Source organism: Oncorhynchus kisutch, linkage group LG19 (genome assembly GCF_002021735.2).
Source record: "Oncorhynchus kisutch isolate 150728-3 linkage group LG19, Okis_V2, whole genome shotgun sequence".
In the NCBI taxonomy this organism is placed as follows: Eukaryota; Metazoa; Chordata; class Actinopteri; order Salmoniformes; family Salmonidae; genus Oncorhynchus; species Oncorhynchus kisutch.
The window spans coordinates 55,992,045-56,011,394 of NC_034192.2; the positions used below are offsets into that span (position 1 = coordinate 55,992,045).

Here is a 19,350-nt window from a genome sequence, read left to right on the forward strand (position 1 = left end):
TGTATGCCTGATTCCCTCTGGACACACCCTGTATGTCTGATTCCCTCTGGACACACCCTGTATGCCTGATTCCCTCTGGACACACCCTGTATGCCTGATTCCCTCTGGACACACCCTGTATGCCTGATTCCCTCTGGACACACCCTGTATGTCTAATTCCCTCTGGACACACCCTGTATGCCTGATTCCCTCTGGACACACCCTGTATGGCTGATTCCCTCTGGACACACCCTGTATGGCTGATTCCCTCTGGACACACCCTGTATGCCTGATTCCCTCTGGACACACCCTGTATGCCTGATTCCCTCTGGACACACCCTGTATGTCTGATTCCCTCTGGACACACCCTGTATGCCTGATTCCCTCTGAACACACCCTGTATGCCTGATTCCCTCTGGACACACCCTGTATGCCTGATTCCCTCTGGACACACCCTGTATGCCTGATTCCCTCTGGACACACCCTGTATGCCTGATTCCCTCTGGACACACCCTGTATGTCTGATTCCCTCTGGACACACCCTGTATGCCTGATTCCCTCTGGACACACCCTGTATGCCTGATTCCCTCTGGACACACCCTGTATGCCTGATTCCCTCTGGACACACCCTGTATGCCTGATTCCCTCTGGACACACCCTGTATGCCTGATTCCCTCTGGACACACCCTGTATGCCTGATTCCCTCTGGACACACCCTGTATGCCTGATTCCCTCTGGACACACCCTGTATGTCTGATTCCCTCTGGACACACCCTGTATGCCTGATTCCCTCTGGACACACCCTGTATGCCTGATTCCCTCTGGACACACCCTGTATGCCTGATTCCCTCTGGACACACCCTGTATGCCTGATTCCCTCTGGACACACCCTGTATGTCTGATTCCCTCTGGACACACCCTGTATGTCTGATTCCCTCTGGACACAGCCTGTATGTCTGATTCCCTCTGGACACACCCTGTATGTCTGATTCCCTCTGGACACACCCTGTATGCCTGATTCCCTCTGGACACACCCTGTATGCCTGATTCCCTCTGGACACAGCCTGTATGTCTGATTCCCTCTGGACACACCCTGTATGTCTGATTCCCTCTGGACACAGCCTGTATGTCTGATTCCCTCTGGACACACCCTGTATGTCTGATTCCCTCTGGACACACCCTGTATGCCTGATTCCCTCTGGACACACCCTGTATGCCTGATTCCCTCTGGACACACCCTGTATGCCTGATTCCCTCTGGACACACCCTGTATGCCTGATTCCCTCTGGACACACCCTGTATGTCTGATTCCCTCTGGACACACCCTGTATGCCTGATTCCCTCTGGACACACCCTGTATGCCTGATTCCCTCTGGACACACCCTGTATGCCCGATTCCCTCTGGACACACCCTGTATGCCCGATTCCCTCTGGACACACCCTGTATGCCTGATTCCCTCTGGACACACCCTGTATGCCTGATTCCCTCTGGACACACCTTGTATGCCTGATTCCCTCTGGACACACCCTGTATGCCTGATTCCCTCTGAACACACCCTGTATGCCTGATTCCCTCTGGACACACCCTGTATGCCTGATTCCCTCTGGACACATCCTGTATGTCTGATTCCCTCTGGACACACCCTGTATGCCTGATTCCCTCTGGACACATCCTGTATGCCTGATTCCCTCTGGACACACCCTGTATGCCTGATTCCCTCTGGACACACCCTGTATGCCTGATTCCCTCTGGACACACCCTGTATGTCTGATTCCCTCTGGACACACTACGGAAAACACTAAATAAAGCGAGGGACCCCAGTGAAGTGGATTCCCTCTGGACACACTACGGAAAACACTAAATAAAGCGAGGGACCCCAGTGAAGTGGATTCCCTCTGGACACACTACGGAAAACACTAAATAAAGCGAGGGACCCCAGTGAAGTGGATTCCCTCTGGACACACTACGGAAAACACTAAATAAAGCGAGGGACCCCAGTGAAGTGGATTCCCTCTGGACACACTACGGAAAACACTAAATAAAGCGAGGGACCCCAGTGAAGTGGATTCCCTCTGGACACACTACGGAAAACACTAAATAAAGCGAGGGACCCCAGTGAAGTGGAATATAGATTGTTTTATTTGTTCGTTTTAGATCGAATTTGAAAGAAGTCTGATTTGTTTTTATAGAATATGCAACATATAATCCATTCCATATGTACAGAAGTCATGTATGCTTTGTGTTTGATATGGTGTAATATACAAAGGTCAAATGAACAGCTATAGGCACCTCTTTGTCTGTGTCTATAGAGTATGAATGATGTGTAATTCAGAAGAATTGTGTCTTATTTTGACATATTGTGTAATGTACTACTTACTACATTTTGCTGAAACTATGAAAGAGAAAAATAATGGTAAACTGAAAAGTAAAAGAGAAAAACAACCATCTGAGATGCACATTCAGGATCAAACCCCAGCTTGAGATCAGGGGATCCAACGTAATCAATGGCATAGATTCTGGTGACTGTCGGTGAAGTGAAGGATAGTGAACAATACAGAATGATATTCAGTTTGGGATTCCAGGCTAGTGACTAGCAGCGCAAATGAAGAGTATGTGTGGGACCCAGGGGAGACCAACTGCCACCTCTCATTGAAGCCAGGCTGTTTGGTTGCCATATAGTAAATAGCAACCTTCAGGTCAATATTCAAAGAAAAAAACATTCGAAGACAATCATGTTCCAGATAATTGCTTCTATTACAACAGATGTATGTCCTTCAAATAAACTTATTTTTTTTAAATCACACAAAGAAGTTATATGGATAATTTAGTTGCTATGGCAGCCTGCAGTACCCCGGTCGGCTATCATTTCAACTTGAGAAACTCAATGAGAGGGGCAGCACTGAGCTAGCCTGCAACATCACTTCCTGGAGTAGCTCAAACCGTGCATGTGATGTCTACATAAATCTCCCTCATGAGATGCCATCTTAGCATGCTAAAACCGACTTGATATGATGTCATCGATGGCTTTGTGTCTAATTATGTACAGTAAATGGTTGGGTGTCTAACAAGGTTATAGTTATAGTTTTGACCTCCAAGGTGTTTTGTGATATATTGAACCAGGGTTAGGTTTACCCCCACCTCGCGGGTAAAACATTTCACTGGTACCCCTCTTGACGGCAAAAAAAAAGAAATGTTTTTAAGTACATTTTCTGCAATTCTGCACATTTTGACATGGGGAGGAGAGAAAATGTTGTGGTTTTAAAGCACATGTTCTGTAATTCTACAAATGTTGCCATGAGGCAGAGAGAAAATGCTGCAGTTTTAAAACACATTTCATGCTATTCTACTCATTTTGCAATGGAGTGGAGAGAAAATCTTGCTGTTTTAAAGCCAATTTTCTACAATTCTACACATTTTGCCAGGACTTATGAGTTCATATGATATCTGAGTGAGAGAGACTGACAAAATCAATGGGGGACCCTGGGTTGAATGTCTAGCAGATTGTTTTGTTATTGTCTGTCCCTCTTTTAGGATGAATTGTAATGGGATGACCCTCTAGCAAGGTGCATTGTGAAAGAGGATTGGCTGAACCATGCCTGTGAGAATCTTGGGCACGTGAACGCTGACGATCTCAGAGATCATCTCTGGATAGCTGACTCTGGTGGGCAGAGACTGGGCCTGGATAAACAGATCATAGGTGAACTGGTGCAGCTTCCTTACAATCTGAGAGAAAGAAAAAGAGAGAGGGAGAGAAAGAGGGTGGGTGGGTAGAGAGCGAACAGGGGGAGAGACGTTAACTTTCAATACCACCAAAGCAGGGGGGGTTGATCAGGTCAGGGGTCAGAAGTTAGGGATAGTAGATCTATATTACCGGGTGTAGGTAGTTCAGTAGCTGTGTTAGGTGTTGTGTACGGGTTAGGGGTCAGAGGTCAGGGTTAGTGTATATTACCGGGTGTAGGATGTCCAGTAGCTGTGTTAGCTGGAACAGGCGTTGGATAGGGGTCAGAGGTCAGGGTTAGTGTATATTACCGGGTGTAGGAAGTCCAGTAGCTGTGTTAGCTGGAACAGACGTTGTGTGTGGTGTTTTTCTCCATGGTGGCTGGCCAGACGATCCAGCTCCTTGATGTAAGAGATCCTCAGCTCGTCAAAACACTTCTGATTCCTCAGACCCTCCACAGGGACTAACAGACACAAATAAACAAGCAGATATTGAACCAGATAATGATACAGACACTTGGTGTCAGTGTGTCAGTGATGTGACTCACTGATGCTGAAGAGGAGCAGAGCCTTCATACAGAGGAACTCGTCCTGGGTGACTCTGAGCACACAGAACCTCTGGGACAGCAGACGGAACCGGACACAATGTTCATACATACTGGACACACGCATTCTCTGACTGGAGTGGGGGGGGGGGGGGGGGGTAGAGAGAGACAGACAGAAAGCGAAGCAGATAGGTAAGAAGGTGAGAGGGAAAGAGAGAGAGAGAGGGTGAGAAGGTGTGAGAGACGGGTGAGAGAGATAGAGGGTGAGAAAGTGAGAAAAAGAGAGAGGGTCAGAGAGAGAGAGGGAGAGAGCGAGAGAGAGGGAGAGAGAGAAGGTGATCGAGAGAGAGAGTGAGAGTCAGAATTTGAGAGCGTCAGAAGTTGAGAGAGAGGATCAGAAGTTGAGAGAGAGAGAGAGAGGGTCGGAAGTTGAGAGAGACAGGGAGAGGGGGGGTCAGAAGTTGAGAGAGAGAGAGGGTCAGGAGTTGATAGAGGGTCGGCAGTTGAGAGAGAGGGTCAGAAGTTGAGAGCAGAGAGGGTCAGTAGTTGAGAGAAAGAGAGGGTCAGAAGTTGAGAGAGAGGCTCAGTATCATGTTTATTCTTAATTTAGGATTGTTTATTTCCCTTTTATTTATTGTCTAGAGAAAGAGAGAGATTTATCAATATTGTATTCAGCAAGACAATAGTTGTACTGACTCGTTGAAGATGAGGTCAGGAGCGAAGTAGAGCTCTCCAGCGTCTGTGTTAGTGTAAGACCTCCAGCCCAGAGCGAACACCATCAACCCCAGCCATGAAGACTGGATCACTGACATCTGGTCTTCTACATGCAGCTGTCTGAAACCTACACAGAGAACATCATCAACCCCAGCCATGAAGACTGGATCACTGACATCTGGTCTTCTACATGCAGCTGTCTGAAACCTACACAGAGAACATCATCAACCCCAGCCATGAAGACTGGATCCCAGACATCTGGTCTTCTACATGCAGCTGTCTGAAACCTACACAGAGAACATCATCAACCCCAGCCATGAAGACTGGATCACAGACATCTGGTCTTCTACATGCAGCTGTCTGAAATCTACACAGAGAACATCATCAACCCCAGCCATGAAGACTGGATCACAGACATCTGGTCTTCTACATGCAGCTGTCTGAAATCTACACAGAGAACATCATCAACCCCAGCCATGAAGACTGGATCACAGACATCTGGTCTTCTACATGCAGCTGTCTGAAATCTACACAGAGAACATCATCAACCCCAGCCATGAAGACTGGATCACAGACATCTGGTCTTCTACATGCAGCTGTCTGAAACCTACACAGAGAACATCATCAACCCCAGCCATGAAGACTGGATCACAGACATCTGGTCTTCTACATGCAGCTGTCTGAAACCTACACAGAGAACATCATCAACCCCAGCCATGAAGACTGGATCACAGACATCTGGTCTTCTACATGCAGCTCTTTGAAACACACAGTGCAGGGAGAATAAAATACGTGATGAGTAGAGCCTCCTCTGGTGGGAAGGACATAGAAAACTAGAACCGAGGCTACAGCACTGATATCAGACCTGGGTTAGAGGGTTGGTAACATGTAGTGGTTAGGATACAGGGTTAGAGGGTTGGTAACATGTAGTGGTTAGGTAACAGTAAGATAGAGGGTTAGAGGGTTGGTACCATGTAGTGGTTAGGTAACAGTAGGATACAGGGTTGGTAACATGTAGTGGTTAGGTAACAGTAGAATACAGGGTTAGTAACATGTAGTAGTTAGGTAACAGTAGGATACAGGGTTGGTAACATGTTGTGGTTAGGTAACAGTAAGATAGAGGGTTAGAGGGTTAGTAACATGTAGTAGTTAGGTAACAGTAGAATACAGGGTTAGTAACATGTAGTAGTTAGGTAACAGTAGGATACAGGGTTGGTAACATGTAGTGGTTAGGTAACAGTAGAATACAGGGTTAGTAACATGTAGTAGTTAGGTAACAGTAGGATACAGGGTTAGTAACATGTTGTGGTTAGGTAACAGTAAGATAGAGGGTTAGAGGGTTAGTAACATGTAGTAGTTAGGTAACAGTAGAATACAGGGTTAGTAACATGTAGTAGTTAGGTAACAGTAGGATACAGGGTTGGTAACATGTTTTGGTTAGGTAACAGTAAGATAGAGGGTTAGAGGGTTGGTAACATGTAGTGGTTAGGTAACAGTAGAATACAAGAAGAATGGTTTACCTGGCATGGCTTTAGCCCAGTTCACCACAGACACCAGTTGCCTCTCTCCCAGCTCGTTGAGGCTGGACAGTAGGGAGGTGAAACAGTCTGGCTGGGAGGTGTCATGGCCTGCGTTGACCATTCCTGGCTCGATGGAACTCAGGACGTTGAGGAGGGAGGGGCGTAGACTAGGGGAGGGGCCAAGAGTGGGAGCCTGCGAAGCACCACAGCCTGCAGAGAGGGATATGAGATGAGATGAGTTGAGACAAGAGATATGTGACAGAATTAGACAAGTTGAGACTGAATATGTGCTGCCTTTCATCCAGGGTTGGTCGTAAATTCTGAATGAAGTTGTAACTGCTTTCTTTGTTAGGGATCATTTGAAAAAATTACATTCTGGTTAAGAAAAATATTTCACATACGGGCGGCAGGGTAGCCTAGTGGTTAGAGCGGTAACCGGAAGGTTGCAAGTTCAAACCCCGAGCTGACAAGGTACAAATCTGTTGTTCTGCCCCTGAACAGGCAGTTAACCCACTGTTCCTAGGCCGTCATTGAAAATAAGAATTTGTTCTTAATTGACTTGCCTAGTTAAATAAAGGTAAAATAAAATATTGATCCTCACATTGAGCCTGTGGGGAAATGGTGGCTAACTGTAGTCCCCCAGTCCTCTCTCCAGTCCTCTCTCCAGTCCTCTCTCCAGTCCTCTCTCCAGTCCTCTCTCCAGTCCTCTCTCCTTCCCTCTCTCCAGTCCTCTCTCCAGGCCTCTCTCCTTCCCTCTCTCCAGGCCTCTCTCTGCCAGGTGCCTGTGTTCCCCCCTCCACTCCTCCTTTCAGTGGGCCAGCTCCCCTCAGCTTCCGGCCTGAAATGCACCACACACAGAAGTAGGACAGAGAGAAAGGCCCCATTAACACTAGGTGATATGAAGGAGTCTGAGGAGTGGGGTGAAGAAAGAGAATGCTAGGTTTCCATTCACATGACATCCTTGCCTTAACCTTTCGTTGTGGCTGCTGGCCATGTGACATTCCTGGTCTGCAGCTCAAATTGACCGTAAATATCACAGTAGCCACTAGCCAGTAAGCACAAACTATTTAACAATGACAAACTTTTATTTTAAAACATTTTAAACTCTTGAATAATACAACCAAACCATATTACACTCTTGAATAAGGCAATAATTCACAAGCATGTACATGCAGACAATTAATAGGTTGATGTTCTCATCTGTAGGCTGCACTTACATTTTGGCTTTAAGAAAAAGGCACAGAGTTGCTTTTGTAACAGCATGTCTTCATCACGTAATGTTAGCCTATCAAAAATGAACGATTAATGCTCTCATTCTAATATAAAATTACAAAAGGACTACCTTACAACAAACCTGGCTTCATTTTTTATCAATATCATGCAAATCAGTAGATGTGGTAAAAGCTAATTGTGACTGAAAACATGGTTACAAGTGAATTCACTGCAATATGTTTTATATGGAAGTCCATACCTGCCACCATTAAATGAAATAAACATAAACATGCCTTGTGATTTGTCAACGTGCACAATTAGTCTGTGCTTCAATCTGAACAACTGTAGCCTATAGATAACACCCACAGCTGCAGATGGGTGATTGTCATGAAACCATTTTAAGCATGTCTATAGCAAATTGAGTTGAAAAAAAAAACATGATGCATCTGTAAAATCAGCTATCATTTTTGGGACTAAGTTACTGTCTAGTTTTTGGCAAAGTGTATTATTTTAAATACATTTGACATTTATGCCTGAATTTTGCACATTTTCACCCCAGATTTTCATTGCCGAAATGAGTCCGGATTCAATTTCTCGGGTCATTTTATAAAATGTTATTTGAGAAAAACCTAACTGATTTGAATTAAACACAAAATATGTGGCTGCAGTTTGACCATAAAAATTGTATACTAGTTGAATTTGACATGAAACTATAATATTTATCACGTACAAATAGTGTCTCATTACCATAACAATTGTTCAAATTCCTGTAAAACCGACATCTCATTACCATAACACTTGTTAAAGTTCCTGTAAAAAACGACATCTCATTACCATAACACTTGTTAAAGTTCCTGTAAAAAACGACATCTCATTACCATAACACTTGTTAAAGTTCCTATAAAAAATGACATCTCATTACCATAACACTTGTTAAAGTTCCTGTAAAAAACGACATCTCATTACCATAACACTTATTAAAGTTCCTGTAAAAAACTACATCTCATTACCATAACACTTATTAAAGTTCCTGTAAAAAACTACATCTCATTACCATAACACTTGTTAAAGTTCCTGTAAAAAAACGACATCTCATTACCATAACACTTATTAAAGTTCCTATAAAAAAACTACATCTCATTACCATAACACTTGTTAAAGTTCCTGTAAAAAACTACATCTCATTACCATAACACTTGTTAAAGTTCCTGTAAAAACTCCAATCAGTTTTCAAATAAAGTTATATTCACCCATGATGCATCATCTAGAGGAGTAGAAGCTAATGTATTTGTGTGTGTGCCTTCAGAATGAGGTTCTTATCCTTCTCATTACTAAAATGTAGAGGAAAAGACTGATTAAATGTTATCATCATTTTATAATTAGATGTTTTATTTTTATTTTCAGTGTTGTTTTTAACTAAGGCATTTTCATTAGGAGAGTAATGTAAAAAAATATATATTAGCAATTGATTTGTTTATTACTTTTTTGGATTGTTGCGGTAATGAGAATTTTGTGGAAATTGTGGTAAAATACATAATATCTGATTTTTAAAAACAATAATAATTATGAAATAGATAAATACAGATCCAGATAGCCTAGAGAAGCATATTGTCTCTGAGCCTATCTGGGGAAACTGGCCTAAACAATGTATTTATAGCCTAAAATTGGCCAAATTATTTGTGTTCTGACAAAATGTGACTGTGATCAAATTTGGTTTATATTCACACTTCGGGTGGCTAGGCTACCTAGGCCTTTTTAATCGAAAATGATTGGCTGAAATTAATCGATCAACACAATAGTGATGACATACAGTATGAGTATCTTTTTAATTACAGATGCAAAGCCCTAAACCATGCAATCCTGCATACAGCCAGCTCAGCCCTGTTAGTTTCTGTCCATTCTGTAACGGTTTTCTTCAGTTGAAGGAGAGGCGGACCAAAACGCAGCGTGGTTGAAGTTCATGTTTTTTAATATTTTTTTATTTTTTATTTTACCTTTATTTTACTAGGCAAGTCAGTTAAGAACACATTCTTATTTTCAATGACTGCCTAGGAACAGTGGGTTAACTGCCTGTTCAGGGGCAGAACGACAGATTTGTACCTTGTCAGCTCGGGGATTCGAACTTGCAACCTTTCGGTTACTAGTCCAACGCTCTAACCACTAGGCTACCCTGCCGCCCCTAACCCTAACCCTAACAAAATGCAATTTTGTGTGGATTCTATTAAGGTTAAATGTTGTTTGGTTTATTGTTTGAACAGTAGTGGAGATTATATTTGCTTGTCAATGCAAAATAGGCTTCTTTGATGCATAGCCTATACTGTTGATCAGATGAAGGAACCAAGCAACCGTCGTTGCCTACACAACACTGCCCGACCGCTACGGAAGAGATGATGCAGCGCGTTACAGTTCTCGTGTGGCACAGCTGCGGAGTCACCGAAATAACGTTTTCTCCCCCTCTCCCGCCGCACACCCCATCCCCAGTGCGTGTGCCATTGCTGTGACTTCTGTTGCACAGACACCTTCTCCAACTCTCGTTTTTGGCATAAATGAGTGTGTTAATGTCGCTAAATGCCACCTAAACCATATAAACCCTCTGTGTCAAAACTCCCCAAAGGCAGCCTGAAAAGCAACTGAATTTATCGCTAGAATCTTTTCAGTCGCTGGAGGAGTTTTCAGTCGCTGGAAGAGTCTGAAAACTTGCTATATATAGCGAAAAAGTTGCTTGCTAAATCGGCAACACTGGTTATAAATAAAACAAAAATATCCTATTTGTATAATCTACATTTGACATGTTTTTGTGGTGGAGCTTTACATGGCTCAGTGCAGCCTGCAGTTACTGCAACAATTTCAGAATGTAACAGCATGTTACTTCAATTTAAGTTAAAAACACAATAAAACAAGTCTCAACTATTAGGAAAATGTCTGTACATTTCAGCTGTTTGAAAAACATTGTTCTGCTATTACCATTTATACTGTAGGAGTGTTGACTCAACAAGACAATTATGTTTACACTGCCCTGCTTCAAGCCGGACAACTGTCGGGCGAGTGTCATACAATACCTTCGGAGGTAGCGGTCGAGACACGGCAAGTACGTGAGTTTACATTTGAGTAATGTGTAGCCGATAGTATTTTTTATGAAAAGTAAAGTGTGAGTAAATTGTGAAGAGGCTCTTTCTTATTATCAATGAATGGCATTATCGGTCTGAAATGTCAATTGACATCATATGAACATACACTTTTCAATTAACTTTAGCAAAGGGAATGTCACGAGCCGAGAGGGTTCGATTCACGTTCTTGCTTCGCAGCTTAAAAGTACTGTGAATGTCACAGTAGCCACTAGCCAGGAGGCTAGGCATTACAAACTACACCGAGTGTACAAAACATTGGGGACACCTGTTCTTTCCATGACATAGAGTGACCATGTGAATCCAGAGCTGTGTTCGAATACTCATACTAACCACACTAATGGTACTATTTGTGACAATAAGCAGAGCATGCCTTTTTCCCCCGACTTTTTGAAATCCTGGTCGCTCAGCTCATGTAGCCTAGCCCATAGGCCTATATGCAGACGAAGTCCGATACAAATTCATTGCTTTATCTAATTATGACAAATGTTAAGAAAATGTTGGCCAATGTAATTACTTTTCGAATATGTTAATTTACGTTGGCTGACCATTTGAAAACTACGCTACTTACAAACCGCATAGCATATAATTACAGCAGTATGTACCTGTATGTTAGCTAGCTACCTAATGTTAGTTGGCTTCTAAGGGTGTGTTCATTAATTCAATCTTGAGTGCCAGATTTCGCTCTGGGTGACCGTAAATTCAGAGCGTTGTCAGATTGTCCATTCTAAATGAGGAGCATCAGAGCGCACACTGTACTCTGGAGGAGGAGTAGGGTTGATCTGAGCGTTCTGACCTTAGTTTAAGCACCCAAGCTAACTGGATAAAGTTGTCTAGCTTGCTAGCTACTTCCAGACACACATGAGAGAACACCTCCCTCTGACCATTTTACTCGCCCTAGCAGAGCTGGTTAGGCTGTTTTTATGTCATCCAGAGCGTTGTTGACTGTAACTGTGCTGCTGGCAACAATTTAATTATGCTTTTTTGATGACTTTAAAAAAAAACATGTTTTATTTAACTAGGCAAGTCAGTTTAAAAACAAATTATTATTTACAATGACGGCCTATTCCGGACAAACCCGGACGACGCTGGGCCAATTATTTACTGACACCTGCCATATTAAAGGGTGTTTTGTTCATAAATGTGTCAGTTATTCCGCGCTCTGAAATCGGAGTAGATAACCACAGTGGCTTTATAAACACAATCTATTGACTTGATTATTCAGGTCATTCTTAGCTTAGCTAAGTGGTATAGTGGTTGTGTTCTTAATGGACATTGTTAATGAAGTCATAAGCAGTGGTGTAAAGTACTTAAGCAAAAATACTTTACAGTACTACTTAAGTAGTTTTTTGGGGTATCTGTACTTTACTTAACTATTTATATTTTTGTCAACTTTTACTTCATTACATTCCTAAAGACAATGATGTACTTTTTACTCCATACACTTTCCCTGACACCCAAAAGTACTAGTTACATTTTGAATGCTTAGCAGGACAGAACATGGTCCAATTCGCACAAGAGAACCTCCCTGGTCATCCCTACTGCCTCTGATCTGGCGGACTCACTAAACACAAATGCTTTGTGTTTAAATTATGTCTGAGTGTTGGAGTGTGACTCTGGCCATCCGTAATAAAAATATATATAATAATAATAATTGTGCCGTTTAGTTTGCTTAATATAAGGAATGATTTTATTATTCATTACTTTTTACTTTTGAATCTTAAGTATATTTAAAACCAAATACTTTTACTTTTACTCAAGTAGTATTTTACTGGGTGACTTTCACTTTTACATGAGTCATTTTCTATTAAGGTATCTTTACTTTTACTCCAGTAGGAGATTTGAGTACTTTTTCCACCACTGGTTATAAGATCAGCAACAGCATAAACTTCCGGTAGACAGGCAAAGGGCTTTGCTCGCTCAACTGAAAGGATACCATTAGTTTACGGTGTACTAAAATGAACTAATAGTATATAGTATGTAGTATACAATGGCAAGAAAAAGTATGTGAACCTTTTGGAATTACCTGGATTTCTACATAAGACAATAGACAAACATAATGTGCTTAAACTAATAAGACACAAATTACTGTATTTTTCTTGTCTATATTGAATACCTAATTTAAACATTCAGAGTGTAGGTTGGTAAAAGCATGTGAACCTCTAGGCGAATGACTTCTCCAAAAGCTAATTGGAGTCAGGAGTCAGCTAACCTGGAGTCCAATCAATGAGACGAGATTGGAGATGTTGGTTAGAGCTGCCGTGCCCTATAAAAAACAGTCACAAAATTTGGGTTCGCTATTCACAAGAAGCATTGCCTGATGAACCATGCCTCGAACAAAAGAGATCTCAGAAGACCTAAGATTAAGAATTGTTGACTTGCATAAAGCTGGAAAGGGTTACAAAAGTATCTCTAAAAGCCTTGATGTTCAGCCTTGATGTTCATTCTACACCTGCATTGCTTGCTGTTTGGGGTTTTAAGGCTGGGTTTCTGTACAGCACTTTGAGATATCAGCTGGTGTAAGAAGGGCTTCATAAATAAATTCGATTTTTGATGTTTTTTTATCAGTCCACAGTAAGAAAAATTGTCTATAAATGGAGAAAGTTCAGCACTGTTGCTACTCTCCATAGGAGTGGCCTTCCTGCAAAGATGAGTGCAAGAGCACAGTGCAGAATGCTCAATGAGGTTAAGCAGAATCCTAGAGTGTCAGCTAAAACCTTACAGAAATCTCTGGGAACATGCCAACATCTCTGTTGACGAGTCTACGATACCTGAAACACTAAACAAGAATGGTGTTCATGGGAGGACACCATGGAAGAAGCCACTGCTGTCCAAAAAAAAACATTGCTGCATGTCTGAAGTTTTCAAAAGTGCACCTGGATGTTCCACAGCACTACTGGAAAAATATTCTGTGGACAGATGAAACTACAGTTGAGTTGTTTGGAAGGAACACACAACACTATGTGTGGAGAGAAAAAGGCACAGCACACGAACATCAAAACCTCATCCCAACTGTAAAGTATTGTGGAGGTAGCATCATGGTTTGGGGCTGCTTTGCTGCCTCAGGGCCTGGGCTGCTTTGCTGCCTCAGGGCCTGGACAGCTTACTATCATTGACGGAAACATGAATTCCCAAGTTTATCAAGACATTTTGCAGGAGAATGTTAGGCTGTCCACCAATTGAAACGCAACAGATGTTGGGTGGTGCAACAGGACAAAGAGCACAGATGTAAATCAACAACAGAATGGCTTCAACAGAAGAAAACATGCCTTCTGGAGTGGCTCAGTTAGAGTCCTGACCTCAACCCAATTGAGATGCTGTGGCATGACCTCAAGAGAGCAGTTCACACCAGACATCCCAAGAATATTGCTGAACTGAAGCAGTTTTGTAAAGAGGAATGGTCCAAAATTCCTCCTGACCGTTGTGTAGGTCTGATCCGCAACTACAGAAAACGTTTGGTTGAAGTTATGGCTGCCAAAGGAGGGCCAACCAGTTATTAAATCCAAGGGTTCACATACTTTTCCCACCCTGCACTGTGAATGTTTACACAGTGTGTTCAATAAAGACATGAAAACGTAGAATTGTTTGTGTGTTATTAGCTTAAGCAGACTGTGTTTGTCTATGTTATGACCTAGATGAAGATCAGATGAAATTTTATGACCAATTTATGCAGAAATCCAGGTAATTCCAAAGGGTGCACATACTTTTTCTTGCCACTGTATCATTAAGTATGCAGTATACAGTATGTTAGTATGGGTATTTGATGACAGCTCATGTGGAAGCTATGATCACTTATTGATGTCACCTGTTAAATCCACTTCAATCCGGAAGGAGAAGGATTTTTACACCTGGAGATTTTTATTATTATGCTAATTAGATGTTCACCAGGGCACGGACATCGACTCAAGGGTTTTTAAAATCCACTTCAAATCTGTGTAGATGAAGGGGAGGAGACAGTTTAAAGAAGGATTTTTAAGCCCTGAGACAATTGAGACATGGACTGTGTATGTTGTGCCATTCAGAGGTCAAAAGATTTAAGTGTCCTTGAACAGGTTATGGTAGTAGGTGCCTGCTACACTGGTTTGAGTCAAGAACTGCAACGCTGCTTGGTTTTTCATGCTCAACAGTTTCCTGTGTGTATCAAGAATGGTATTTCACCTGTAGAGTAAATTATTTAATTACCCATTATGTTGTTTAATTAGAGAATTGTCCATTGTCATTTGTTAGTTTTGATACACACTTGTCTTGTGTGGGTGCGACTGCAGTGTGTGACATCCTGTTTTCTCAATCTGCAAGAACTTAGATGTGTGGAAACATGCAGGGAAGAACAGACAATTGTGGTATCTTAAATCTGCATAGACAAACTAAATCAGCTTTTTGAATTGAACCCTTATTTAACTAGGCAAATCAGTTAAGAACAAATTCTTATTTACAATGACGGCCTACCCCGGCTCTCCTAACAGTGTTGAGTGGATGTTATTGATTGCTTCATTTTTGCAAATCTTATAATAAAGTTGTTTTGAAGAATACTGTCTCTCCTTCCGGTTAGAATTACCACAACACACCCAAAGGATATTCAGACACAATGTAATCGAAATGGAAGAAGTTTGGAACCACCAAGATTCTTCCTAGAGCTGGCCGCCTGGCCAAACTGAGCAATCTAGAGTTCCTCTGTGGCGATGGGAGAACCTTCCAGAAGGACAACCATCCCTGCAGCCCTACCCCAATCAGGCCTTTATAGTACAGTGGCCAGACAGAAGCCACTCAATAGTTTGCCAAAAGGCACCTAAAGACTCTCAGACTATGAGAAACAAGATCCTCTGGTCTGATGAAACCAAGACTGAATTCTTTGGCCTGAATGCCAAGTGTTACATCTGGAGGAAACCTGGCACCATCCCTACAGTGAAGCACGGTGGTGGAGGCATCATGCTGTGGGGATGTTTTTCAGCGGCAGGGACTGGGAGACGAGTCAGGATCGAGCGAAATATGAACAATGTAAAGTACAGAGAGATCCTTGATGAAAACCTGCTCCAGAGCGCTCAGGGCCTCAGACTTGGGCGAAGGTTCACCTTTCAACAGGACAATGACCCTAAGCACACAGCCAAGACAACGCAGGAGTGGCTTTGGGACAAGTCTCTGAATGTCCTTGAGTGGTGTCGTGTCTTTGGCTATGCCGGATTAAATGATATGACATGCTATTCTGTAAAATCCTTTCTCTGTAATTAATATTACCTGATTGAGCTAATCATGTAAATGTAATTAACTAGAAAGTCGGGGCACCACAAAATAATATTTATAGAGCTGTTATTTTCCCGAATAAATGCTTAAAGCCCTAGTAATATTTTACATCAATAGAAGTCAATATTAATCGTCACCTTATTTCAGTCTCATCTGAAAGTTGTAAATTCTTGGTTATCTTCACGAACCCTGGCTAACAAGTTGAATCAGCAATACAAAATTGGGTTTAATTATTTATTTACTAAATACCTAACTAATCACACAGAATTACATATACACAGAATGAATCATACCTTGATTACAAATGATGTCAAAAGAAAACGTCCCTAGCGGAAGGAACAGATGAAAAGGGGGCTGGGTTTGAGTGAAAGAGCGGGAAGACTGAAGAACAAAGGGAGAAGCGATGTCTCTATCGGGCCGTAGGCAGCTACTCTATCGTAAATACAGAATCTTATGCATTCTAAATTACCGTCCATTTGGAAAAGGAAAATGCAATAAATATTTACTCTGAGCTGCCCTTCAATAGGTTGGTGGTAGATGGAAGGCCGTGTTGCCCAACAGAGTCCTTTGAAGAGTGTCTCTGCTGGTGAACGGGAAACGTTGTAGTGTCGTCATTGTGTGGTAGACGGAATACTCTGTCCGTCCTTTCCTAGCCCATGTTTACAGCGCCCACTGCTAACTCAACGGCTAGGAGGTATCACTTCTGTAGCGAATAAGAGTTCAAAGTTCATACCATTCACAACCAAAGCTCATGCTGAGGTTGGCATCGTTCTGTAGTTATTATCTGAATCCTTCTGACATCGGATCGTCATCCTAATGTACCCGGAACAGGAGGTTATATTTTCGTCAAGGGCTTATATAGTGGATGGAGAAGGGTATGTTTCATAGTTTATAGCCCATGTCTCTTCACAGGGGCGGGCCACTGATTGAGCAGAGCCCTAACCTTATGAAAACCCAAATCTCTCATTTGGAAGCTAAAATTACATTTCATCTTTTCACCAATCATTTTTAATTTAAACATTTGAATTGCCCACAATTCCATGTGAATCTGATAAACTATAATGTGTAGACTTTCCCAGATACAGTTTAGGTCGTCCTGTCATCAGTCATAACGTCTCAGATGACAACCGAACTTAAATCATATATTCTTAATATATATTAAGTACTAACGCATATTTTCAACTGGTTCTATTACCGAAATATGTTTTTTTCCCTCCACTTGTTTGATCAGACACTCTGTTTAACAAAGGCTATTCAAGAGTCCCTCTGTAGAGTCAAGAGAGAGGGAAGGGAGAAAAGTATTTATGGGGGGGGGGGGGTGTCATAAACCTCACCCACAGACCAACGTTGTGACAGTGGTCCAGACAGAGCCCGGACTTAAACCCGATCGAACATCTCTGGAGAGACATGAAAATAGCTGTGCAGCAACGCTCCCCATCCAACCTGACAGAACTTGAGAGGATCTGCAGAGAAGAATGGGAGAAACTCCCCAAATACAGGTGTGCCAAGATTGTAGTGTCATACCCAAGAAGACTCAAGGCTGCAATCGCTGTTAAAGGTGCTTCAACAAAGTACTGAGTAAAGGGTCTGAATACTTATGTATATGTGATATTACCTGTTTTTGCTTTGTCATTAAGGGGGTTGGAAGCTACTTGCCAGGGCTATAAACTATGAAACATACCCTTCTCCATCCACTATATAAGCCCTTGACGAAAATATAACCTCCTGTTCCGGGTACATTAGGATGACGATCCGATGTCAGAAGGATTGCTTTGTCATTGATGAGGGGGAAAAAACAAGAATAAGAATTTAAAAAACAAGAATCCATTTTAGAATAAGACTGTAAGATAACAAAATGAGGAAAAAGTCATGGGGTCTGAATACTTTCCAAAGGTGCTTGTATATTATTTAGTATAGGCTATGTAAAGAAATATGAAATTAAGAATAGTCTGATGGGTGACAATATTAGCCTATCACTTGTGAGTGATGTATCATCACTTGAATGATGCCCAGCGTGTGCAGTAAGGTAATAAACAGAGCATGCCTTTTTTCCCCCGACTTTTTGAAATCCTAGTCGCTCAGCTCATGTAGCCTAGCCCATAGGCCTATATGCAGACGAAGTCCGATACAAATTCATTGCTTTATCTAATTATGACAAATGTTAAGAAAATGTTGGCCAATGTAATAAGTAATTACTTACTTTTCGAATAAGTTAATTTACGTTGGCTGACAATTTGTAAACTACGCTACTTACAAACCGCATAGCATATAATTACAGCAGTAATTGGTGTGGCAGGGTAGCCTAGTGGTTAGAGCATTGGACTAGTAACCGGAAGGTTGCAAATTCAAACCCCCCGAGCTGACAAGGTACAAATCTGTTGTTCTGCCCCTAGGCCGTCATTGAAAATAAGAATTTGTTCTTAACTGACTTGCCTAGTTAAATAAAGGTAAAATAAATAAATGTATCTGTATGTTAGCTAGCTACCTAATGTTAGTTGGCTTCTAAGGGTGTGTTCATTAATTCAATCTTGAGTGCCAGATTTCGCTCTGGGTGACCGTAAATTCAGAGCGTTGTCAGATTGTCCATTCTAAATGAGGAGCATCAGAGCGCACACTGTACTCTGGAGGAGGAGTAGGGTTGATCCGAGCGTTCTGACCTCAGTTTAAGCACCCAAGCTAACTGGATAAAGTTGTCTAGCTTGCTAGCTACTTCCAGACACAAATGAGAGAACACCTCCCTCTGACCATTTTACTCGCCCTAGCAGAGCTGGTTAGGCTGTTTTTATGTCATCCAGAGCGTTGTTGACTGTAACTGTGCTGCTGGCAACAATTTAATTATGGTTTTTTGATGACTTTTTAAAAAACTTGTTTTATTTAACTAGGCAAGTCAGTTTAAAAACAAATTCTTATTTACAATGACGGCCTATTCCGGACAAACCCGGACGACGCTGGGCCAATTATTTACTGACACCTGCCATATTAAAGGGTGTTTTGTTCATAAATGTGTCAGTTATTCCGCGCTCTGAAATCGGAGTAGATAACCACAGTGGCTTTATAAACACAATCTATTGACTTGATTATTCAGGTCATTCTTAGCTTAGCTAAGTGGTATAGTGGTTGTGTTCTTAATGGGCATTGTTAATGAAGTCATAAGCAGTGGTGTAAAGTACTTAAGCAAAAATACTTTACAGTACTACTTAAGTAGTTTTTTGGGAGTATCTGTACTTTACTTAACTATTTATATTTTTGACAACTTTTACTTCATTACATTCCTAAAGACAATGATGTACTTTTTACTC

General features: G+C 41.9%; 1 protein-coding gene across 1 annotated transcript in view; it reads right to left on the reverse strand.

Moving 5' to 3' along the window:
• Positions 1 to 2,096: 2,096 nt before the first annotated feature.
• The window catches only part of LOC109883122 (androgen receptor-like), a 42,049-nt gene continuing 24,795 nt past the window's right edge, over positions 2,097 to 19,350 (reverse strand). Inside the window, exons 4-9 of the mRNA XM_031797907.1 lie at positions 7,078 to 7,314; positions 6,477 to 6,686; positions 4,939 to 5,083; positions 4,246 to 4,376; positions 4,010 to 4,161; positions 2,097 to 3,703 (exon numbers count right to left, since the gene is read on the reverse strand). Coding sequence (XP_031653767.1) covers positions 3,536 to 3,703; positions 4,010 to 4,161; positions 4,246 to 4,376; positions 4,939 to 5,083; positions 6,477 to 6,686; positions 7,078 to 7,314 — 1,043 coding nt within the window. The 3' untranslated portion in view covers positions 2,097 to 3,535. The remainder of the gene's footprint in view (positions 3,704 to 4,009; positions 4,162 to 4,245; positions 4,377 to 4,938; positions 5,084 to 6,476; positions 6,687 to 7,077; positions 7,315 to 19,350) is intronic.